Consider the following 24,523-nt stretch of genomic DNA (forward strand, 5'->3'; position numbering starts at 1 on the left):
TGGCATTACTCATGTCATACTGTATTCTATACTATTCTACGGTATCTTAGTCACTTAATGTTTACATATCTGGCATTAATCATCTCATATGTATATACTGTATTCTATACTATTCTACGGTATCTTAGTTACTTAATGTTTACCTATCTGGCATTGCTCATCTCATATGTATATACTGTTTTCTATACTATTCTACGGTATCTCATTCAATTAGTAAAGCTTACATATCTTGCATTACTCATGTAAACTCAGCAAAAAAAGAAACGTACTCTCACTGTCAACTGCGTTTCATTTTCAGCAAACTTAACATGTGTAAATATTTGTATGAACATAACACGATTCAACAACTGGGACATACATTTAACAAGTTCCACAGACATGTGACTAACAGAAATGGAATAATGTGTCCCTGAACAAAGGGGGGGTCAAAATCAAAAGTAACAGTCAGTATCTGCTGTGGCCACCAGCTGCATTAAGTACTGCAGTGCATCTCCTCCTCATGGACTGCACCAGATTTGCCAGTTCTTGGTGTGAGATGTAACCCCACTCCCCACCAAGTTCCCAGACATTTCTGGGGGGAATGGCCCTAGCCCTCACCCTCCGATCCAACAGATCCCAGACGTGCACAGAACGAGCAGTATGGCTGGTGGCATTGTCAGGCTGGAGGGTCATGTCAGGATGAGCCTGCAGGAAGGTTACCACATGGGGGAGGAGGACGTCTTCCTTGTAACGCACAGCATTGAGATTGCCTGCAATGACAACAAGCTCAATCCGATGATGCTGTGACACACCGCCCCAGACCATGACGGACCCTCCACCTCCAAATTGATCCCGCTCCAGAGTACAGGCCTCGGTGCAACGCTCATTCCTTCGACTATAAACGCGAATCCGACCATCACTCCTGGTGAGACAAAACCACGACTCTTCAGAGAAGAGCACTTTTTGCCAGTCCTGTCTGGTCCAGTAACGGTGGGTTTGTGCCCATAGGTGACGTTGTTGTCAGTGATGTCTGGTGAGGACCTGCCTTACAACTGGCCTACAAGCCCTCAGCCCAGCCTCTCCCAGTCTATTGCAGACAGTACATTGTACATGTACTAAGGTACATTCACGCAGATGAGCAGGGACCCTGGGCATCTTTCTTTTGGTGTCAGTAGAAAGGCCTCTTTAGTGTCTTACGTTTTCATAACTATGACCTTAATTGCCTAAGCTGTTAGTGTCTTAACGACTGTTCCAAAGGTGCATGTTCATTAATTGTTCACGGTTCATTGAATAAGCATGGGAAACAGTGTTTAAACCCTTTACAATGAAGATCTGTGAAGTTATATGGATTTTTACCAATTATCTTTGAAAGACAGGGTCCTGAAAAAGGGACGTTTCTTTTTTTGCTGAGTTAATATACAGATTTTTCTATACTATTCTAATGTATCTTAGTCCGTTCCGCTCTGACATCGCTCATCCATATGTATATAGTCTTAAATCATTCCTACTTAGATTTGTGTGTATTGGGGATATGTTGTGTAATTTGTAAGATATTACTTGTTAGATATTACTGCACTGTCAGAGCACAAGCATTTCACTACACCCGCAATAACATCTGCTAATCACGTGTACGTGACCAATAAACTTTGAGTTGATTTTAATTTAATTTGAAATGCTTGGGGAGGAGTGCCCCGAGCCAAACAGCCTTGTTGCCGAAACTGGCTCATCGAAATACATCCACCTGTCCCTCTCAAGAGTCCTGAGAAGCGGCGCTGTTTATTCAGAAGCACCATGCCCCCTTGTTAGCCTTTGGAGCTAAGTAAATCTTTAAACAGAGGTAAGCGACGCTTCACCACTGCAGGGACAGGAGGTAAATACACCACATGACAGCCCCAGACCATTATTCCTCCTCCACTAAACTTTACAGTTGGCACTATGTACAGTGCCTTGCGAAGGTATTCGGCCCCCTTGAACTTTGCGACCTTTTGCCACATTTCAGGCTTCAAACATAAAGATATAAAACTGTATTTTCTTGTGAAGAATCAACAACAAGTGGGACACAATCATGAAGTGGAATGACATTTATTGGATATTTCAAACTTTTTTAACAAATCAAAAACTGAAAAATTGGGCGTGCAAAATTATTCAGCCCCCTTAAGTTAATACTTCGTAGCGCCACCTTTTGCTGCGATTACAGCTGTAAGTCGCTTGGGGTATGTCTCCCTACCACTGAGGAAGTACAGTTCCCGCTCAGCCCAGTCAAAACTGTTCGCTGCTCTGGCCCCCCAATGGTGGAACAAACTCCCCCACGACGCCAGGACAGCGGAGTCAATCACCACCTTCCGGAGACACCTGAAACCCCACCTCTTTAAGGAATACCTAGGATAGGATAAAGTAATCCTTCTCACCCCCCCCTTAAAAGATTTAGATGCACTATTGTAAAGTGGCTGTTCCACTGGATGTCATAAGGTGAATGCACCAATTTGTAAGTCGCTCTGGATAAGAGCGTCTGCTAAATGACTTAAATGTAATGTAAAAAATGTAATGTCTCTATCAGTTTTGCACATCGAAAGACTGAATTTTTTTCCCATTCCTCCTTGCAAAACAGCTCGAGCTCAGTGAGGTTGGATGGAACAGCAGTTTTCAGTTCTTTCCACAGATTCTCGATTGGATTCAGGTCTGGACTTTGACTTGGCCATTCTAACACCTGGATATGTTTATTTTTGAACCATTCCATTGTAGATTTTGCTTTATGTTTTGGATCATTGTCTTGTTGGAAGACAAATCTCCGTCCCAGTCTCAGGTCTTTTGCAGACTCCATCAGGTTTTCTTCCAGAATGGTCCTGTATTTGGCTCCATCCATCTTCCCATCAATTTTAACCATCTTCCCTGTCCCTGCTGAAGAAAAGCAGGCCCAAACCATGATGCTGCCACCACCATGTTTGACAGTGGGGATGGTGTGTTCAGGGTGTTGCTTTTACGCCAAACATAACGTTTTGCATTGTTGCCAAAAAGTTCAATTTTGGTTTCATCTGACCAGAGCACCTTCTTCCACATGTTTGGTGTGCCTCCCAGGTGGCTTGTGGCAAACTTTAAACGACACTTTTTATATCTTTAAGAAATGGCTTTCTTGCCACTCTTCCATAAAGGCCAGATTTGTGCAATATACGACTGATTGTTGTCCTATGGACAGAGGCTCCCACCTCAGCTGTAGATCTCTGCAGTTCATCCAGAGTGATCATGGGCCTCTTGGCTGCATCTCTGATCAGTCTTCTCCTTGTATGAGCTGAAAGTTTAGAGGGACGGCCAGGTCTTGGTAGATTTGCAGTGGTCTGATACTCCTTCCATTTCAATATTATCGCTTGCACAGTGCTCCTTGGGATGTTTAAAGCTTGGGAAATCTTTTTGTATCCAAATCCGGCTTTAAACTTCTTCACAACAGTATCTCGGACCTGCCTGGTGTGTTCCTTGTTCTTCGTGATGCTCTCTGCGCTTTTAACGGACCTCTGAGACTATCACAGTGCAGGTGCATTACACACAGGTGGATTGTATTTATCATCATTAGTCATTTAGGTCAACATTGGATCATTCAGAGATCCTCACTGAACTTCTGGAGAGAGTTTGCTGCACTGAAAGTAAAGGGGCTGAATAATTTTGCATGCCCAATTTTTCAGTGTTTGATTTGTTAAAAAAGTTTGAAATATCCAATAAATGTCGTTCCACTTCATGATTGTGTCCCACTTGTTGTTGATTCTTTACAAAAAAATACAGTTTTATATCTTTATGTTTGAAGCCTGAAATGTGGCAAAAGGTCGCAAAGGTCAAGGGGGCGGAATACTTTCGCAAGGCACTGTATTCAGGTAAGTAGGATTCTCCTGGCATCCGCCAAACTCAGATTCATCCGTTAGACTGCCAGAAGGGGAAGCATGATTCATCACTCCAGAGAACGCGTTTCCACTCCTCCAGAGTCTAATGGCGGCAAGCTTTACACCACTCCAGCCGACACTTGGCATTGCGCATGGTGATCTTAGGCTTGTGTGCGGCTGCTCGGCCATGAAAAAAACATTTCATGAAGCTCCCAATGAACAGTTCTTGTGCTGACGTTGCTTCCAGAGGCAGTGTGGAACTCGGTAGTGAGTGTTGCAACCGAGGACAGACTATTTTTACACCCTACGCGCTTCAGCACTCGGTGGTCATGTTCTGTGCACTTTTGCGGCTGAGCCGTTGTTGATCCTAAACGTTTCCACTTCACAATAACAGCACTTACAATTGACCGGGGCAGCTCGAGCAGGGCTGAAATTTTACGAACCATTGGAAAGGTGGCATACTATGACGCTGCCACTTTGAAAGTCACTGAGCTCTTCAGTAAGGCCAATCTACTGCCAATGTTTGTCAATAGAGATGGCATGGCTGTGTGCTCAATTTTATACACATGTCAGCAACAGTTGAGGCTGAAATAGCCAAATCCACAAATTTGAAGGAGTGTCCACATGCTTTTGTATATTTGGTGTACCTTCCCCAAACCTGGAGGTACTGATGCGGGGGATAAAACGGCATCAAAGGCGTATTCACCACCAATGGTTTAGTCTCCTCAGCCGGATCCAAAGTCAGGGCTTCAGGCGGCACCGGATTGATGTCATCCGATTCACACACTGAAAACCGGAATGAGCCTCACTGGGTTGGGATGACACCCCTATCAACTTCGACCACTTTCCTCTCAGTCAGCCTGACTCCCAATGGAGTTGAACCCAGCTGGAGACAATAGTCACACGAACAGGCTCGAGCCAAGGCTTCCTGAGTGTGTTTCCACTCCATACAACAAGACAGCACTCATGAGTATCTTTAATTTTCATTGTGAAACCACATGCCCTAGGGTACGGTAGGAGGTTCAAACTCGGATGGTTAGCCTTTTTGAACTTACTCTTACAATTGGCGATCTTACTCACGCAAGGAAGCATTGGCTACACAAGCAGAGCAGAAAGTAGTTTGCTTTTAGCCAACACAAAAACAGATACCAAGACCCAAAACTCGCAACACATATGGGGAAGAATATTCTCTGCTCACACTGAGGCTCTCCAGTCATTTTGAAGGGGTGTCCACATACTTTTGTGTATATATAGCGTAGCTACTATCTGTCCTAAGTTAAGTTAGCTACCTCTAATGTTTGCAAAATACAGGACTCCTATCTTTGTTTTATGCTAAACTACCACTCTGGCTGTTGAATTAGCCTTGCCAACACTAAGTTTTGCTTACAAAGTTCCATTGATATCTTTTGGCAAATGCAGGTTTGCAACTGTCCACAAGTGTACCTGAGAGCTGACACTTTGTTCTGGGTACCCCAACCTCATTTTGACTTCCTCTCCAGGGCCTACCTCTGCCTGCTGGGGCTCTGTAGTTAGCCCTGTCACCCACCCTGGACACATACATATTGTTATTTCAAGTCGCTCCCAACATTGACATCACTTGTTTTTCTCTCTAGTGGTTATTCTTTTTATACAGCTGGTACACAAAACCCTCTCTTTTCTTTCGTTGATAGCTCACCTGTATACAGTGGGACAAACAAGTATTTAGTCAGCCACCAATTGTGCAAGTTCTCCTAGTTAAAAAGATGAGAGAGGCCTGTAATTTTCATCATAGGTACACTTCAACTATGACAGACAAAATGAGAAAGAAAATCCAGAAAATCACATTTTTAATGAATTTATTTGCAAATTATGGTGGAAAATAAGTATTTGGTCAATAACAAAAGTTTATCTCAATACTTTGTTATATACCCTTTGTTGGCAATGACAGAGGTCAAACGTTTTCTGTAAGTCTTCACAAGGTTGTCACACACTGTTGCTGGTATTTTGGCCCATTCCTCCATGCAGATCTCCTCTAGAGCAGTGATGTTTTGGGTCTGTTGCTGGGCAACACAGACTTTCAACTCCCTCCAATAATTTTCTATGGGGTTGAGATCTGGAGACTGGCTAGGCCACTCCAGGACCTTGAAATGCTTCTTATGAAGCCACTCCTTCGTTGCCACTCCTTTTTTTTCCGTCAACGATCTACACAAAAAACTCTAAGGGTGGGTTGCACCAACATGGTTTAAATTCATCTAGGATTATAATTAATCAGAGATGTGTTGCACCACTTTATTGTAAATCTGGATAAGTAAATGTATAATTAACGGTTTTAAACAATGATTTGTGACATGTTACACCAATATATGATGTAAGTAGCTATCCTACTTGACAAATGCGGCCACAAAGTTGCTGTTCCTTGATAAAATAATACAAATGTAAAGTTATAACTACTGCAACTCCATCATGAACGATACTAGACAGATATCTAATTCGTTATCAAACGTTAGCTACTGTACAGTCATGGCCAAAAGTTTTGAGAATGACACAAATATTAATTTTCACAAAGTCTGCTGCCTGTTTGTATGATGGCAATTTGCATATACTCTAGAATGTTATGAAGAGTGATCAGATGAATTGTAATTAATTACAAAGTCCCTCTTTGCTATTCAAATGAACTGAATCCCCCAAAAACATTTCCACTGCATGTCAGCCCTGCCACAAAAGGACCAGCTGACATCATGTCAGTGATTCTCTCGTTAACACAGGTGTGAGTGTTGACGAGGACAAGGCTGGAGATCACTCTGTCATGCTAATTGAGTTTGAATAACAGACTGGAAGCTTCAAAAGGAGGGTGGTGCTTGGAATCATTGTTCTTCCTCTGTCAATCATGGTTAACTACAAGGAAACACGTGCCGTCATCATTGCTTTGCACAAAAAGGGCTTCATAGGCAAGGATTGGACTGCTGAGGACTGGCAGGGATTGGACTGCTGAGGACTGGGGTAAAGTCATTTTCTCTGATGAATCCCCTTTCCGATTGTTTGGGGCATCCGGAAAAAAGCTTGTCCAGAGAAGATAAGGTGAGCGCTACCATCAGTCCTGTGTCATGCCAATAGTAAAGCATCCTGAGACCATTCATGTGTGGGGTTGCTTCTCAGCCAAGGGAGTGGGCTCACTCACAATTCTGCCTTAGAACACAGCCATGAATAAAGAATGGTACCAACATATCCTCCGAGTGCAACTTTTCCCAACCATCGTTTGGTGACGAACAATAATATGTGTCTTTCTCAAAACTTTTGGCCACGACTGTAGATAACTAGTTTATAAACAAAGCTAGTTAGCATAAAATGTAATGTATTATTGTCATTACTTATTTAGTCATGTATTATTTGTCAGCTAGCCACTTTGACACGTCATGTCACGACTCCCACTGAAGGTGGCTCCCCTGCCTGCTCGGGCGGTGCTCGGCGGTCGTCGTCGCCAGTCAACTAGCCGCCACCGATCCCTTTTTCCTTTTCTGTTTGTTTAGTCTTATTAGTTGCACCTGTTCCTTTTGTGTTTCTTGATTTTTGGTCTATTTAAACCTGTTAGGCCCGCCTAGGGTTGTGCAGGATTATTTTGTGTTCTCTGTCGATTGTGGATGTGTTTTCGTTCTCTGGATCGTTTGCCCTGTGTTTTGGGTTGGTCAGTGTGTATGTGCCCTGTGTTTGGCGTGACTGATTTTCCGGAAAATTAAATTATTTACGAATCATTGAACCCTCTGCTCTCTGCGCCTGACTCCTACCTTCCACTCCTAGTAAACCTCTCCTTAACCCCTATGATGACGACGGACAACTCGAACCACCAATATTTAGTAAGTATAAATAACTGGTAAATATCAATGACTATAATGCACGTTAAAACAAATGTTAATGCTACTTCACAATGTTACTGTTATCAGGCCCGTTACAGCATGTCACATAACATCATCATTTGTACCAAGGCTGGGCATATAGGGCCCAATTCAATTGTTGTAGCTGACACACTGTGCCATGGAGAAACAGCAGTGCCTGGATTTGGCGTGCCAGCAGCAAAAACACCGGACAGGCCAAACAAAAAGCCCCAGAACTGACATGAACCAAGCTCATATTGATGTTTTGTAGCTGGAGAGAGAGAATTCTACTGCAGATTGAGGTCCTGAATTTACAAAAAGAGCTATTGCAAATTCAGAAGCCCCTTCAGGGAAACAAATGCCCACTGTGTAAAGAATATTTTTATTTATTTAAGGAATTATTTATTAAAACAATTATTTATTAAAACAATGCTTTCCCAAGCGATTTTGTCACACCCTGACCATAGTTTGCTTTGTATGTTTCTATGTTTTGTTTGGTCAGGGTGTGATCTGAGTGGGCATTCTATATTACATGTCTAGTTTGTCTATTTCTATGTTTGGCCTGATATGGTTCTCAATCAGAGGCAGGTGTTAGTCATTGTCTCTGATTGGGAACCATATTTAGGTAGCCTGTTTGGTTTTGTGGGTGATTGTTCCTGTCTCTGTGTTAGTTTGCACCAGAATAGGCTCAGTCACTTTGGTTTTTCTTTTTTCCTTGTTTTGGAAGAGAATAGAACGAGCGCCATTCTCCTTGCGGAGATGGTGCTAAATACATCAACACGGTCGGTCCCTGGGATTGGGCTGGCCAATACGATTCGTTTTGCTTGGAAGGAAAAGGAGTTGGAGCCTTTAGGACGGGAAGCTTTTGGAAGGATAATATTGATGGGGATTCTAAAGCTGACGGTGAAGGACGTGTTTTGTTTCCAAGGCAACTCGTTGGTGGGAGCATACGACGTGGCACTATATACAGAGGAAAAACACGATGATATCCTGAGAAGGACAAGAGCAGTGGGAGGTGAGAGGCCGATGTGCCACTACGAAATAACAAGCCTGGCGAAGAATAACTTTAGGGTTGTAACTGTCAACATTTACAACCCTTACGTTAAGGACGAAGAGGTGAGGGCTTTTCTGGGGAGATACATGGATAACGTCTCCTCAGCAAGGCACCTCAAAGACTCCATTGGGTTTGGAATGGGAGGAGAGGCTTCCAGGCCCTCCTCAGAGAGGACCCAAAGGGACATGGTGGCTACCTCCATCCTCCTGCTATGTTCTCCCTAGGGGCTGACAGGGGGACGTTGTTTTATGCACGTCAGCCCCCATTTTGCAGGCGCTGTATGGCCTACGGTCACATATTCGCCTCGTGCAGTACAAGAAAATGCAGATTTTGTGCATCTGAGGATCACGAGGCGAGGGATTGTGACAAGCCTAAGACGTGCCATGGGTGTGGCTCGTCAGCACACCTGTGGCGGGGGTGCCCGGCCCGTCAGAGGTCATATGCGTCTGCGGCTGGAGGGGGAGCAGGAGCAGGGGATGGGGGAAGAAGAGGAGGGGAAGGAAGCACGCCTCATGACCAGAGTACAGGTCCAGAGGAGAAGGCCACAAGGAAGGAGGAGGAGCAAGAAGCGGCGGATGGAAGGAAACGGAAGGCACGGGAGTAGGAGAACCAGGAAAAGCGGCGGAAGAAGGCAACCGAGTGGAGGAGCATGAGAGATAAGAAAGCGAGGGAGGAGTGGTGGAGAAGGAGACGGTGGAAGAGCAAGTGGACTGGGGGGAAAGTGCCCTGGTGGAAGAGATGAGGGGTATGGTGGAGGAGCTGGCGGGGGGGAGGGTGGTATCTCTCCACTGCCGCCAAAGAAGAGAATGAAGAGGAGGGTGCGATTGGCCGACAGTGAGGGGGAGGGGATGGCCAAGAGAGTGATGGGGGTGGGAGAAACCTCTGGGTTGCTGCTGGTTTCCACAGGCCCTCAACTTCTGTTGGGTGGGGACACACCTAACAAGACTGGGGAGGGGGAGGATTGTGGGGGTAGACCCAGGGTGCAGGGCACCCCGGAAGCCAAACACTATTCCTGCATCCTGGGATGGTGTGATGGAGGAAGAGGGGGGGATGTCGGGATTACGGATGGTGTTCTCACCGGTAGATATGGAGCAGGGGAGCATCGGGTGAGTCTCCTGTTTTTTTTTTCTGTCTGGGTTTAGAATTTGAGTGTATTACATGTTTTTATTTTTTCATGGAGTCTAATTTTACTTTTGTTAGTTTAAATGTAAGGGGTTTAAGGGATTTTGTTAAGAGGAGGGCGGTTTTTAGTTATTTGGAGGGTGTGGGGTTTGATTTTAGTTTTTTACAGGAGGTTCACCTGAGGGATGGAGGGGATGTTAGTAGGTTTAAGAGGGAGTGGGACAAGGGGGAGTCGGTTTGGGGTGTTGGGGGGGTGCACTCATCGGGGGTAGGGATTTTGTGTGGGCACAGGGAGGTAAAAGTGGAGGATTCTTTTGTGGTAATGCAGGGGAGGGTTATAGGGGTGGATGTCACGATAAGGGATTGAAAATTTAGATTAGTGGTGGTGTATGGGCCACAGATGGTGGCAGACAGGAGGGAGATGGTGGACTGTCTGACGCCCCTGTGTGTCACAAATAGGAAATTAGTGATAGGGGGGGATTTTAATACAGATTTAGGAAGAGGGGGGGATAGCAGTACGGGCGCCATTGCCAGGCTAATGGCTTGCCATGGTCTGGTAGATGGTGGTCTGCACACTACTCCGAAAATGGACGGTCCTACATGGCGCAACTCCAGGGGGGTTGAGCGGAGGCTCGACTATATTTTTGTACCCAGGTCTTTGGGTAAGTTGTCTGGGCGGCTGTTGCCTGTTTTCTTTTCGGATCACGACGGGGTGCTCCTGCAGGTGGGGTTGCCAGTCTGCCTCTTTGGTAGGGGGTACTGGAAGTTAGATTGGGATGTGCTGGAGGAGCAGGCTTTTGTTGACGGGTTTTATGGTTTCTTTTGGAGGCTTGAGGGCCTCCGGTCCATGTGCGAGCGGGTGTTAGAGTGGTGGGAATTAGTTAAGGTGAGGATTAGGGCTTTTATAATAGGGTATTGCAAGAGGAAAAAAAGGGAGGAGAGGAGGGAGGTGGATCGTATCCAAAGGTTAATTGAACTCGAATACGAGGCAGGCAACCTCGGCGGGTCGTTTGACTGGGAGAGATCCGCAACGCTAAAGGCGAAGCTCAGGGAGTTGCAGGAGCGGAAGGCTCGAGCTTTCCTGGAGCGTGCGCATAGTGGCTTTCTAGAACATAATGAGACTTGTTCTGCTATGTTCTTTAAGTTGGTTAGGGCAAGACAGAGTAGGAAGGTGATGCATGGTGTTAGGGAAGAAAATGGTAGTATAGTTAGAGAACCAGAGGATATGGTCAGGGTGACAACTGACCATTTCCAAGGTTTATTTAAGGAAAGGGAAATAGATGTAGAGCAGGGAAATGTGTTTTTAGAACACTTGTCCAGGCGGTTGCCGGAGGACATTAGAGAAGTGATGGAGGCCCAGATCTCACTAGAAGAGGTTGAGAGCGCTCTTAGGAGGATGGGAAAAGGGAAGGTGCCTGGGATGGATGGGCTGCCGGCTGAGTTTTATCTCAAGTTTTGGGGTATACTTGGACCAGTGGTCCTCGAAGTCTTGAAGGCCATCCCTGAGACGGGGGTCCCGGGGGGATAAATGGCTGTTGGTGTGCTGTCACTTTTATATAAGAAAGCAAAGGTTTTAGCAGACCGGTTGCGCACAGCCCTTCCCTACGTCGTCCATGAGGATCAGACGTGCGGGGTAGAGGGCCGCTCTATTAGATGGAACCTACAGTTAATCAGGGACTCCATCGCTTGGGTTGAAGATAGAGGACTGCCTTTAATGGTAGCAGCGCTAGATCAGGCGAAAGCCTTCGATCGCGTGAATAGATCCTTTTTATTCAGAGTGTTAGGTCGATTAGGATTTGGGGAGAAGTTTATAGGATGGATTCGTACATTATATGTCGGAGCGGGGTGCCGAGTTAGTGTAAATAGTCACTTGGGTGACGTTTTTGACCTCTCGTCTGGGGTCAGGCAGGGGTGCCCACTCTCGGCTCTCCTCTTCGTTCTGTACATGGAGCCTCTGGGGGCTGCCATTAGGGCAGACACAGGGGTGGAAGGCTTGCTGATCCCTGGAAGTGGTGGGCTGCGTGTTAAGATGACGCAGTACGCCGACGACACTTCTTTGCTGTTGTGCAAGGACTCGTGCCTGACAAGGTCCCTTGCCATCTTTGGGGATTTCACCCGAGCGTCGGGAGCAGTTCTGAACCATGCAAACTCGCACCTGGAGTGGCAGGTGCGAGTGGGTCGCCAGGGCACGCATGATCTGTCCCATCGGGGAGAGAGGTAGGGGGGTACCACATTTCCCCCTCAAGCTGGACACAATTTTTGTTTCTTTCTTGTTAACAGAGCTTGCTCAGTGATACACCTGTCCGGTTACCTCCTGCGGGTGTTTTTCTCGTATCAGGCGAGAAGCATAATGGTGTGGTCTAACACGGGTCCTCGGGCGGAACAGCTGCCGTGGCACTTTGGTCATGCGGCCAAGTGGCTGCATGCGCACCCTGAGGTTGAAGTTGCCCGAGTAGGTTTAGATCACAGGCACCTGTACGAGGAGGTCAGAAAGGCAGGGAGTCCGGCGCCTGTAGTGGGCATCTCGGAAGTGGTCTGGGAGGGAGTGCAGGCGCGGGGTCTGGACAACAGGCTCAAGGACCTGAATTGGTTGAGCCTTCATAAGTGTTTGCCGGTACGTTCCATCTTGTACCGGTATAGTTTGGTGCAATCCCCCACCTGTCCAAGATCCTCTTGTGGCAGGGAGGAGACTGTGCGCCATGTCTTTTGGGACTGTGCCTTTGCCGGAGTAGTATGGGATAGGGCACGGGTGTTGTTAGGTTTGGTAAAGGGGATTTTGTATTGACGTGGGCCAGGTTAGAGAGGGGTGTAGGGAGAGCGAGAGGGACGGATAGGGACAGGTTTCTGCTCTGGCTTCTCATGAGTCTCTTTAAACGGGGGCTGTGGGAAGCAAGGCAGAACATGGTGAAGACAGGGAGAGATTGGGGGGTGGAAGGGATAGTGAGGAGGGTGGAAGGAGATTTGAGGGGGAGGATGAAGAGGGATGAGAGGAAGTGGGGGCAGCATGCTGCTCGGGAGAGGTGGAAGGGGGGTTTAGGGCTGGGTGTCATTTAGATTTGTAAGAGGATAGATTAGGGACGGGGAGATAGGGAATGGTATTTTGTAGGGTGACGGGGAGGGAAGATGCTCCCCTGCGGTTTTGTTTGGGGTTTATGTTTAGTTTAATTAGTTTAATTAAAATACTATTATTTGAGTATGTATGTAAATTATGAGTTGTAAAGAATGAATGGTATTGAAGATAATAAATTATTTTTTATTTAAAAAAAAGGTTTGGTTTTTCACATTTCTTGTTTTGTTAGTCTATTCATGTATAGTTTCGTTATTAAAGAACCATGAATAATAACCACGCTGCGTTTTGGTCCGCCTCTCCTTCGACACAAGAAAAACGTTACAGGACCACCCACCACAACAGGACCAAGCGGCGTGGTGACAGGCAGCAGGAGCAACGAAGTCTGGATTATACGACTTGGGAGGAAATAGACAGGTGGGCAGTCGACCCGGGAAGAGTGCCGGAGCCCGCCTGGGATTCGCTGGAGCAGTGCGAAGAGGGGTATAGGAGAATGGAGTTGGAGAGACAAGCACGGCGGCGCGGTAGGAAGCCCGAGAGTCAGCCCCAAAAATGTCTTGGGGGGGCACACAGGAAGTGTGGCGAAGCCAGGTAGGAGACCTGCGCCAACTTCCTGTGCTTACCGGGGGGCAAGAGAGACCGGGCAGGCACTGTGTTATGCGGTGGAGCGCACGGTGTCCCTAGTGCGGGTGCATAGCCCGGTGTGGTACATACCAGCTCCGCGTATCGGCCGGGCTAGTGTGAGCATCGAGCCAAGTGCCATGAAGCCGGCTCTACGCATCTGGTCTCCAGTGCGTCTCCTTGGGCCGGCTTACATGGCACCAGCCTTGCGCACGGTGTCCCTGGTTCGCCTGCATAGCCCAGTGCGGGCTATTCCGCCTCGCCGCACTGGCAGGGCGACCGGGAGCATTCAACCGGGTAAGGTTGGTCAGGCTCGGTGCTCAAGAGCTCCAGTGCGCCTGCACGGTCTGGTCTATCCAGTACCACCTCCACGCACCAGCCTTCCGGTGGCAGCTCCACGCACCAGGCTTCCTGTGCTTGTCCTCTGCCCAGTGCCAGCACCACGCATCAGGCCTACAGTGCGCCCCGCCTGTCCAGCGCTGCCGGAGTCTCCCGCCTCTCCGGCGCTGCTAGAGCCTTCCTCCTCTCCAGCGCAGCCGGAGTCTCCCGCCTGTTCGGCGCTGCCAGAGCTCCCGCTCCTCAGTCCAGAGGCGCCAGAGCCCCTCATTCCAGAGGTGCCAGAGCCCCTCATTCCAGAGGTGCCAGAGCCCCTCATTCCAGAGGTGCCAGAGCCCCTCATTCCAGAGGCGCCAGAGCCCCTCATTCCAGAGGCGCCAGAGCCCCTCATTCCAGAGGCGCCAGAGCCCCTCATTCCAGAGGCGCCAGAGCTCCTCATTCCAGAGGCGCCAGAGCTCCTCAGTCCAGCGCTGCCATAGCCTTCCTCTACAGTGTTGCCGGAGCTTCCTGTCTGCCCAGTGCCGCCAGTGCCGCCAGTCTGCCCAGCGCCGCCAGTCTGCAAGGAGCCGCCAGTGCCGCCAGTCTGCAAGGAGCCGCCAGTGCCGCCAGTCTGCCCAGCGCCGCCAGTCTGCAAGGAGCCGCCAGTGCCGCCAGTCTGCAAGGGGCCGCCAGTGCCGCCAGTCTGCAAGGGGCCGCCAGTCAGCCAAGGGCCGCCAGTGCCGCCAGTCAGCCAGGGGCCGCCAGTCAGCCAGGGGCCGCCAGTGCCGCCAGTCAGCCAGGGGCCGCCAGTCAGCCAGAGCCCCTCAGCCCAGAGGCGCCAGAGCCCCTCAGCCCAGAGGCGCCAGAATCCCTCAGGCCAGAGCCTCTTGCATTCCTTGCATTCACAGTAGTGGTTGTAGATGTAACTCGCACATACAAAAAGGTCTGCGTCTGAAACGTGCCTGCGAAACACATTGTAGGCATTAAAAAAACACCCACAGTTCCCCTTATTTATACACCAATTAAAAAATGCTCCAAGTCTCTTTCACAATAAAAGGTAGCCTTATACTCTCACCATACTCCCAAGTCCTGTTCATCACTGTTAACGAGCATGTGTAGAGGGCCTGGAACCGAGGCAAGGTAACTTATGTCAAATCGAAAAGTTTAAAAAATGACATGGCATTAATGCTTTCTGTAAGGTTGGCCTCAAAGGACAGGAACTGTTTGACTTTATTGGTGTATCCCTTCACTTCTGAGCCAGCACACACAAAGATCTTCTGCGGGGTATCAAGAGCCTCATCAAGTTCCAGCCTGGTTATCTTCTGTCCTGGCAATGTCTTGGACACAGGCTGGAAAAGATAACCACAATCAACATTCATAGATTGAAACCTTATTTATTTATTACACAATGGAAACTTGTATTTTTGAGGACATGGTACCCATCCCACCGAACAGCACAGGGTCCGCTGCAGGGCAGTTTCTCTGGAGCAGGTTAGGCTAAGTGCCTTGTACAGGAGGACAACGGCAGTAGGCATTCATATGAAGCCCCTGAGAAGTGGTTGTATTCTGCTAGCCTCTGTGCCAGTCTGGTTCTGCTTTAGCCAACAATGATGAATGAGTTGGCTAAAAACAGACTGGCGCCCAGGCTAGTATTTCAATGAGGTTGAATATGTAAGACCCCATACATATACCACAGCTTCTCCTTTTTTCATCCCAAAACAAGTTCTCACACCATCATGATCAGCAACCGGTAACATGCTGGGGCATTGGGGCATTGTTCAGAGACAGATTTCAAAAGCATATTCCAAACCAACGACAAGGTATGTTTATGGGTCACCTCTAATAATGCACATTAACGTTACAGTACCATTTGGGAATCTCTTGGTTTTCTGAGAAGTCACACCAAGCTGTTACGATGAATGTTACAGCCAGTGTAAATCAGCATCACAATTCATCGACAGTTACTAAAGACTAAATTGGCACAGTAAAAAAAGTTGGCGCAGCGAGTGGCGCAGCGGTCTAAGGCACTGCATTTCAGTGCAAGTGGCATCCAGGTTGTATCACATCCGGCCGTGAATGGGCGTACCATAAAAGTGGCGCACAATTGGCCCAGCGTCGACCAAGTTTGGCCGTCATTGTAAATAAGAATGTGTTTTTAACTGATTTACCTGGTTAAATGAAAAACGTAAAAATACTGTAGGCAACTCTGCAGATAATCAACTCGATTGAGGCTGATCTCCATGATGTTATCTTGGCTTGGTGTGAATTTTAATTGATTAGCTACTGTAGCTAACTCAATTATCCAAAGAAGCTGGGTTTCTTTCCAGAAACGTTAAGAAGCTATTTCCAACCGGGTTACATGCATCTAAATCAACGTTAGCTGGCTAGCTAACCTCAGAAATTAGCAAAAAATATTTTGTCTGAATGGGATTATCAAAAACAGTACAGCTCTGTGGGATTATTCTGTAGTAGGGATTTGCTGGCCTATGGTGCGTTCGTAAATTCACTCTGGTTATCTACTCCGATTTCAGAGCGCTCTCATTTGAGTGCAGAATCTACGAACGCTCAACACCCAAATGTGGCGGGTGTCAGTAAACGTTGGCAAAAAAACGTTATGAAATTGTTGCCAGCAACAGTTAGTGAGGTGTTCTGTGTGACATGAAGTAGCTAGCCAACGTTAGCTTGGGTGCCGTTGTGAGGTCAGTATGCCCCATAGTCAAAACGCTCGGATCAACCCTACTTCTCGGCCAGAACGTCCAGTTTACGAACGGTCAATCTGACAACGCTCTAAATTTACGAACACACCCCTAGTTGGCTAAATTAGCTCGTTTGCGTTACTCGAAATCCACGCGACACACACGGACCAGTATCATTAATATAGTCCATATAGCGGACACATCGTTGTTCAAATTAGCTAGTTTATCGACATAGTAGCAAATTCACGTTGTCGAGCTAGCATCTGATTGAGCACACTGGACCCGTTCCCATGGACAACGATGTCGTTTGAAGAAGCTTCAAGATCATTGGGTGATGGTGAGATTAAACCTAGATTCTGATTGATTTAGCGTGGTCCAGTGTCTTCCTCGATAGTAGCTACATTGTCGTAATAATTCCATGCGGAAGCGAATTGATACAAATCATATTTATATTAGCCAATATTACAAATGTCATTCAACAAGGTAATTTCTTTAATATTTTATTGATTTAAAATGGATGAATTTATTCCAGATCTACACAAACGGTTTCTCTAAGTAAATCATAAATACATTTAACATGGCAATGTGGGCATGCAGTGAACTGTAAAACTAGGGGTATTAGCCACGAATCAGTTGAATAGAAGACATTTTTAAATTAGAAAACCTAATCAAAATGCAACTATACACTTGCATTTGAAGCCAGCCTAGTCCTTCCCATTTACTGCATACCATGTGCAGACTGAGGAACTGCTGGTGTAGTGAAACTGTTTAATTTTTTAGCATAAATCCTTTGACCATGTCCTTGTACCATTCAAATCTTCAGAAGTACATTAGGTATTCCCCTTTCTTTTCAGTGCCATGTAACACACCAAGTAGTGAGTTACATGGCATAGATCACATGTGAATTTCAAAGAGAAAAATATATGTTAAGACAATCATAACAACCGATGCTTTCCACCTAAGAAAAAAAATGTATAAAATGGAATTGGTGCAGAGCAACTGACATCTCGTTGCCTTCCGAAAACAATATGATTAATAAAAAAAGAATTACAACTATGAATATTAGTACAATTTAAATATCTAATCTCAGAAGTTAATCTTTTTTTGCAATAGAAGAACAAGTATTTTCCATAAATAAATAAATCATACAGGACAGACCAAAGACAATTACCATCATAAGGTCAATCCTTAGAAGAAGTAGAACACATCAGATAGTCAGCTGGTGTTCTTCCCAAAGAGAGAGAAAGGGGGTGGAGGAGGGTGAGTGAGTGTCCAGCTACTCCATAAAGCCATTTAAAAAACAAATATCGGGGGATTTTCAGTGCATCGCAGGCTGAGCCTAAGCCTCCGCTGTAGCAAATGAACAGAGCAGCAGGAACACAGACCTGACATGTAACATTCAAATGTATTTTACTCTGTTGTTGCTCGTCGGTCCCTTTCGACTTGACATGTCGCCACACCCCTTACAGTACAAACTGTGGTTGTGGGGGGGGGACAGGAAGTGAGGTCACACTCCGGTGGGGGCCAGGCGACTCATAAAGGCGATACTGTTGAGGCACATCTTTCTGAAGAAGGCTGGGCAGGCGGGCTTCATGATGAAATGCTCCAGCAGAATCCGCAGCTCTGAGAATAGGGTGCTGGGAAGGGTGGACAGGGAGATGAAGGGAAATTATGGTTTGAGAAATGCAATTTGCCATATTTACTTATTGTACAATTATCCAACATATTGAAATTACTACACCTACTGAAGTCAATTGAGGCTACTTACCGGCAATATGGGTTTCTCCTTGAGGTGTAGCGGAGAGTTAGAAACCTGTAGTAAATGAAAGGCTGCAGCAAGCTTCCCTGGCCACTGTTAACACAACAAAAACCACGAGTCAAATCAAGTGACTGGGTGGGGGCAGGCGGACGGACAATCAATTCATTCTTATCTCAGTGCATACTGGTATTGCAAGACAGACAAAAATTGAAAAATGCTCTGATTTCAGTCTAAGGTACCATTAAAATGAGCAGAGAAATGTACCAAGAAATAGACATACCTGAATAGCATGAATACGGTGGCTGGCATGAGGAAGATCTCGTTGCAGGCGATGAACTTCAGGATGTTCTGCTGGTTGGCTGTGAGCTTGTTGAGAAAGTTCCTCACAAAGGGCAGGCTATTGGGGCCCATTGCCTACAAGGGGAATAATATACATCAGGATGACCAAATAATGATTAAACTAGCACTTAAAGAGCACCTTACACACTACATTTTCCATGCATTTCCTAAATGCCTAATGAGCATAAAGGTCATTGTCACCATCCAAATCACAAAATACAATTTTTCAAGTGCTGGCTATGCTTTACCCAACTGGCTTCACTAACATTTAAATGTTTTGCAATCAAGAGAGGATACTTACATCAAGAACCTTCTTTGTGTAGGCAGTTGCATGAAGCAACGAGAAGAGGAAGACTGGGAATATGCTCACTGTATACAGCGGTTAAAGGGCAAATATCAGTTAAAGATGAACAACAACGCAAAACAGACATTAAAAGGGCAGCTTCAAAGTGTTTTCAAGCAACGCCTTCTTGTTAATAGGAAAATAGGTTTAGTAGATTTGCATAACTGAAACAATGACCCCAAGCATTACAAAAACCTTCCTGCATTACCAATTAGCATTCTCCCCAAACCAGTTTGTGGTTATATACCAAGCTCTAGCTTTATCCAAGACCCTTATGACAGAACCACCAAGGCATGGTTACATTAGCCTGACATGACAATGATCCTGGGATTCAGCTATGCAACACAAACGGGTCTGGGACCAGGCTATTGTGAAAGCCTTTACGTATGGTTGAGAGGATACTTGTGATGGGGTTAGAGTTGACCAGGATGAGGGAGTACAGCAGGTAGTGACAACTGTCCTCTTGGAGTGCCTGGGCTAGAAAGGCCCTGCTGAGCTGGAAGTGGGGGAGCCTCTGGTGTAGTCGCAGAGCACTGGTGAGGGCGTTGGCCAGCAGCGCACGCTGGTAGAAATTGGCAGCCGCCTGGGGTCTGTTTTTAAAAGTTTAAAACAAACAAATGCATTACTTTGAGGGAACTCAGACTAGTTAACTACATTTCAGTGTATCAAAAAGGTGAAACAATTTGGACGACAATATGCTACGAAATTGAATATGTGGTGGCATCACGTGACCATTCAAGACATTCATTTGATAATGACATCAGCAAAACATTGTTAATTTTGCAGTTCTGCGTCAGCTATTGTTGCTAACATCCCAGGTGTTAATGTTAACAATAACGCAAAACCCAAACTCCACACTACAATAGTTGGTTGATAAATTGAGTCAGGTTAGTTACAACTGGGGTTGGAGTGAAAACCTCCTGCTAGTAGCGCTCCAGGAAAAGGGTTGGAGAGCCCTGATATAGACAAAGTAAAACATCTGAACATTGACCCTTACCCTAAGAGTGGTAGAATGAACATTACTGAGCAATAGATGGTGAAGAGCCGTGAGAGCCACATTGCCGTCTCTAGTTTGTTAGCCAACATGAATTGCTGCGAAAAGAAATAGAGTACATTCAAGTTCATGAGGTTAGAAAAAACTTTAAAATATATTTTAAAATCACCTTCCACAAGCCTACATTGTATCATTGAGCACTATCCAAATGATCTGCAATACACCAAAATGTGAGACCCCCCAAAAATATTTTTAAAATATGTCTACAAGGACGCAATTACATTGTACTACAAATTTGGGTCTGCGCACGTCAGCATGTTTTTGTAATACAACTGCACAGGACAGCCAATTAGTAGGGATGCATGATATATCGGTGAACATATCGGAATCGACCGATATTAGCTAAAAATGCCATCATCGATATCGGCCCGACGTCTAGTTTAACGCCGACGTGCATACCTATATGCACGTCACGTAAAATGTTGCGCTACACGTGCAACACAGCATTCCTAACCTGGCCCACAATGTCTGCTGTGTGGATCGAGCAGTCAAGTCAAGTGGTCGTTTGAAAAAGTAAGAACAACATTTCAGCAAGACAACTCAAAGGCGAAATTCATTAACGGCAAGATAAGGGAGTTAATTGCCCTTGACAATCAACCGTTCTCTGTTGTCAGTGATGTTGGCTTTCGCGACTGGTCGAGCACCGGTACACACTACCAAGTGCATTTTTCAGATGTTACCCTACCGGAGTTGCACAGTAATAGCGGCAATGCTATTAGCTTCCCGACACCATTTGGGTCTTTGCGTGTCAAAAAGATACATGTCCTACAACACCATTTGACGCGTTAAATAAGCTTTTAATTTGACATGTCAAATAACACAGTTCTATTATAGAATGTTGTGTGTTCTGAATTTGCACGTGCAAGCCAAGCGCCACCACTACTATGAGTAGCACAGTCAAAGCTGTAAAAAAAGTCTACAAACAAACACCGGCCACAATCTATGCGTTTATAATACCACGTTGGTAATAAAGCTTTATTTGTTCAACCGCAACTTCTGGGGTACCTAGCTAGCACCAATACAACCAACCTGAAAACAATGACCAGTAGAAACTGCAGTCATTTTCATTATTCTTAGCAATGATTTAGGAATCCTTGTGAGTAAGTATTAGCTAGGTAGGCACTTGTTGTTCGCCCATTGAAATTGAATTTCAGTTCATGAAAATAAATAGCTAGCCAGCTACTTAACCCTGTTTCCCAAAGCTAACATTATAAGCATCCAGCTAACTTCTGGCTAGTGAGGCTCAACCGGACCGGGGTGTGTTGTAAAGCTAGCTACAATAAGGATTTGGCACAAAAGTTTAATTTGCGGTTGGCCTTCAAAATAAAAGTACCTATTTGAAAGTGATGCATAAGGTCACAATTGGTGGAATCATGCCATATTAAAACTATATAATGTCAAACAAGGTTGGAATGTGAAGCAATGTAATGGGGTGTCAGTCTACTCTGTGACACCCACAGAACACAACTGAAGAGTTTACGCAAAGATTCATGTTTTAGCTCTTACCGCGGGACTGGGACTGTGTGAAATCCCCTCCCCAGTCAGCCTATTGTGTGTATTGACATTCATATTGCACTGTACAGCTTTACCTAAGGATAGGGGATCAATGAAATGGGCTATCAGTCTACTCAATACCCAATATATTCCCCCCCCCCCAACATCCTCCTCAGAGTTCAGACTCCAAAACATCTATGCAGTATTGTTTTTCCCTCAGGAACAGTGTTCAATAGACATAGGTTGTCAATAAATGTGGCTCAATTCACAGTTGTTTCAGAGTCCCACAATAAGAGCTACGGTGCTAATGTTCTCTGGGTGTCACGGAGTAGACTGATACCCCATGTCATTGATCCACAGGTAAGGCTGTACAGTGAAGTAAGTATGCCCCCAATGCAATTCTTATGTATAATACATCCAGTATGATTTCAACAGACTTCGGTCAAATTATTGTCTTTTGCTGATTTTATATAACATTCCAACCTCGTTTAGCATGATCTGTTCAATTATGGCACAATTCTACTATTTGTATTCATTCGCATCATTGTCAATTACATAATTTTGTTTTGAAGGCTAACAGCAAAGTCCACTATTGTGGCTAATCCTAATTGTGGCTAGCTTCACATATGGGTCCGACAACCATTAATCAAATAAGAAATGTCTTATAAATTTGGGTTATTTTAGATAATGATACCAAGCTATATAGTTAGCGAGCTAACTATAGGGAAGAACATTGTTTGCATCCATGAGCTAGATTGTTTTTTTTATTAATGACCAGCACTGTAGGTGCGCGAGACAACTTTAGCAGCATTATAGCATACGTATCAATGAATCATGGTGACATATGAAATGCAAGTGATATTGTAATAAATGTGTAATAACTACGTTTAAAAAAATCATGAATGTGTTAAATTATTACGTGACATGCAGTCATATTCAGGTCCTGATTGGTTAACAAGCTTATTTGACACGTCAAGTAGTGTTATTTGACATATCTTTTTTGACACGCCAAGACCCAAACGGCATTCCATAGAAATTCTGGTTGAGAATGAAACTAACAAATAAACAACGAAACAGCATGGCAAGTAAGTGAAAGAAATAGGTTTTTAATTGTGTTTTCCTGGTAATGGGGACATACGTAAATGCCAACAGTGTGGAGTGTGTAACGTTTATCTAACTAGGCAAGTCAGTTAAGAACAAATTCTCATTTACAATGACGGCCTACCCCGACCAAACTCGGACAACACTGGGCCAATTGTGTACCGCCCTATGGGACTCCCAATCACAGCCGGATGTGATACAGCCTGGATTCAAACCAGGGACTGTAGTGACGCCTCTTGCACTGAGATGTAGTGCCTTAGACTGTTGCGTCCGTGTGCATTTTAAATGTACTAGAATGCTTAAAGGCTGCAATTTTTTTTAAATATTGGTATAATTTTCTTTGGCAAGGTAAATATCGTCCAAAAATGTAATATCGGTGCATCACTATCAATTAGTGTAGATAAGTGTCCTTGCGTTGAGCACAATGTATAAAATAGGCTTTAAGTTGGGTTTATACTCAACCAAACGTCCGTAACAAAACATCACTGGAGAGTGCGTAAAATTACAACATGCAGCCAAATGTGTGTTGTGAAGTCAGTGCTCCTACACTACAGAGTATACATCCTGCCTAACAAGTACAATCTATGATCTCGATGAAGTAGAAGTGCATGATTACTCACCACTGGCCCTAATTGGGGGGGAGGGGCACTTGTTTGCTCTGTGTCAGCCATCTTTTTGACTCTCGTTTACCCCTGAAGAGAGAAGGAAACAAAGACTCCGTTTAATGAATAACTTCCAGCACCCTGACATAGAAAGCCCACTTGACTCTGAAGAAATGTCAAGAATGAAAACGCTGATCAGCTTAAACACACGTCCATGAGTTGCTTTTGCATATGCCGAGTGCGGACGTTAACATTTTAGCTGGTTGCTTTTGACGTTAACCGATTCAAGCTAACGTTACCCAACATACTCATCCAGCCAACGTTAGATGACTGTCAGTTCGGGCATCAATATCTTTGGTTTAGCTGGAGCAATGTCAGAACATAGCAAAAGTCGCTGTTCAACTAGCTTAGCTAGCTAACTTAGACAGCAATTATTAGCCACACCAACGTGAGACAGATCAGGAAGTGAAAACTAGCCAACTATAGTACTTAACAAGCAAATGTGTTGGCTTTAATATAATGAGTTAATTGAGAGAACGTTATCAAACTGGCTAATCCCGGTAAATAAGTGAGCTAGCCTAATGTAAGCTAGCTAACGCATGACCACCTTCACACTCTAGAATGTTCGGACGCTTGTTAGCTAGTGCTAGTATCGTTAGCTAGCTCAATTCTGGCTAGACTACCTACCAAGCATGTAATGTACCGTAAACTATCTTAAATATTCTCTGCGTGGACCGTCTGGCTTCCATGTGGGTAACACGAACAATTCGGGTTAGGCTATATTTTCTTTTCTGAAAATTACCTGAAACTGTCGAGAACAACGTCAGATGTGCCGTTTCATCAATGACTCTGTTATTTTGTTGGCTAATTTTGCCAAATACTCAGCGATTATTCTTATTCGGTGGGGTTTTTGTCGGCGGTTGGCAGCCAACGTTATGGTGCATTACCACCACCTACTGTACTGGAGTATGGACCAGAGACGGAGAGAAACTAAATCCCACCTGCCAGCCCCGTTTCCTTTAAAAAAGGTATCAAAATATTTGAGAATATTGTATCTAATAACGTTCTACTCAGTGTACTATTTAAACTCATTTCCTGTATCCACTTCTCCCTCATACTGGATCTCAGCCTTTCTATTTCCCTTTCATACTGCCCACACAGTATCATTACATGCCCTATTGTTTATATTTCCTGTAAATAGTCACACATTCCAATTGGATGCTTTCCTATCACATTTAGTCTTATTCAACCCGGCTGTGTCCT

At 45.3% G+C, this 24,523-nt stretch overlaps 1 protein-coding gene across 2 annotated transcripts; it reads right to left on the bottom strand.

Annotated features, from left to right (window-relative positions):
• Nucleotides 1–17,055: 17,055 nt before the first annotated feature.
• LOC118363607 (transmembrane protein 33-like) lies at nt 17,056–24,219 on the bottom strand. Of its 2 annotated transcripts, none has more exons than XM_035744662.2 (8): nt 24,063–24,219; nt 23,279–23,350; nt 20,007–20,101; nt 19,412–19,599; nt 18,968–19,035; nt 18,608–18,741; nt 18,337–18,420; nt 17,056–18,205 (listed from the first exon to the last, which is right to left on the bottom strand). In XM_035744662.2, exons 2-8 carry the CDS (start codon nt 23,327–23,329, stop codon nt 18,076–18,078), a joined length of 750 nt encoding a protein of 249 aa, XP_035600555.1. In that variant the 5' UTR covers nt 23,330–23,350; nt 24,063–24,219; the 3' UTR covers nt 17,056–18,075. The 2 variants fall into 2 exon arrangements, with proteins under 2 accessions (XP_035600555.1, XP_035600556.1); XM_035744663.2 differs by lacking the exon at nt 24,063–24,219 and adding an exon at nt 23,948–23,994.
• Nucleotides 24,220–24,523: the final 304 nt, after the last annotated feature.

This window comes from Oncorhynchus keta, chromosome 30, assembly GCF_023373465.1.
Source record: "Oncorhynchus keta strain PuntledgeMale-10-30-2019 chromosome 30, Oket_V2, whole genome shotgun sequence".
NCBI classification, from domain to species: Eukaryota; Metazoa; Chordata; class Actinopteri; order Salmoniformes; family Salmonidae; genus Oncorhynchus; species Oncorhynchus keta.

Bases quoted from the DNA above. Each gene is read 5' to 3' on its own strand.
- LOC118363607 (XM_035744662.2), bottom strand. From the start codon at position 23,329: ATGGCTGACACAGAGCAAACAAGTGCCCCTCCCCCCCAATTAGGGCCA. The intron at 20,102-23,278 runs GTGAGTAATCAT...TTCTTTTCGCAG, and splicing joins CCCCCCAATTAGGGCCAGTG to CAATTCATGTTGGCTAACAA. The intron at 18,206-18,336 runs GTAAGTAGCCTC...CACCCTTCCCAG, and splicing joins AGGAGAAACCCATATTGCCG to CACCCTATTCTCAGAGCTGC.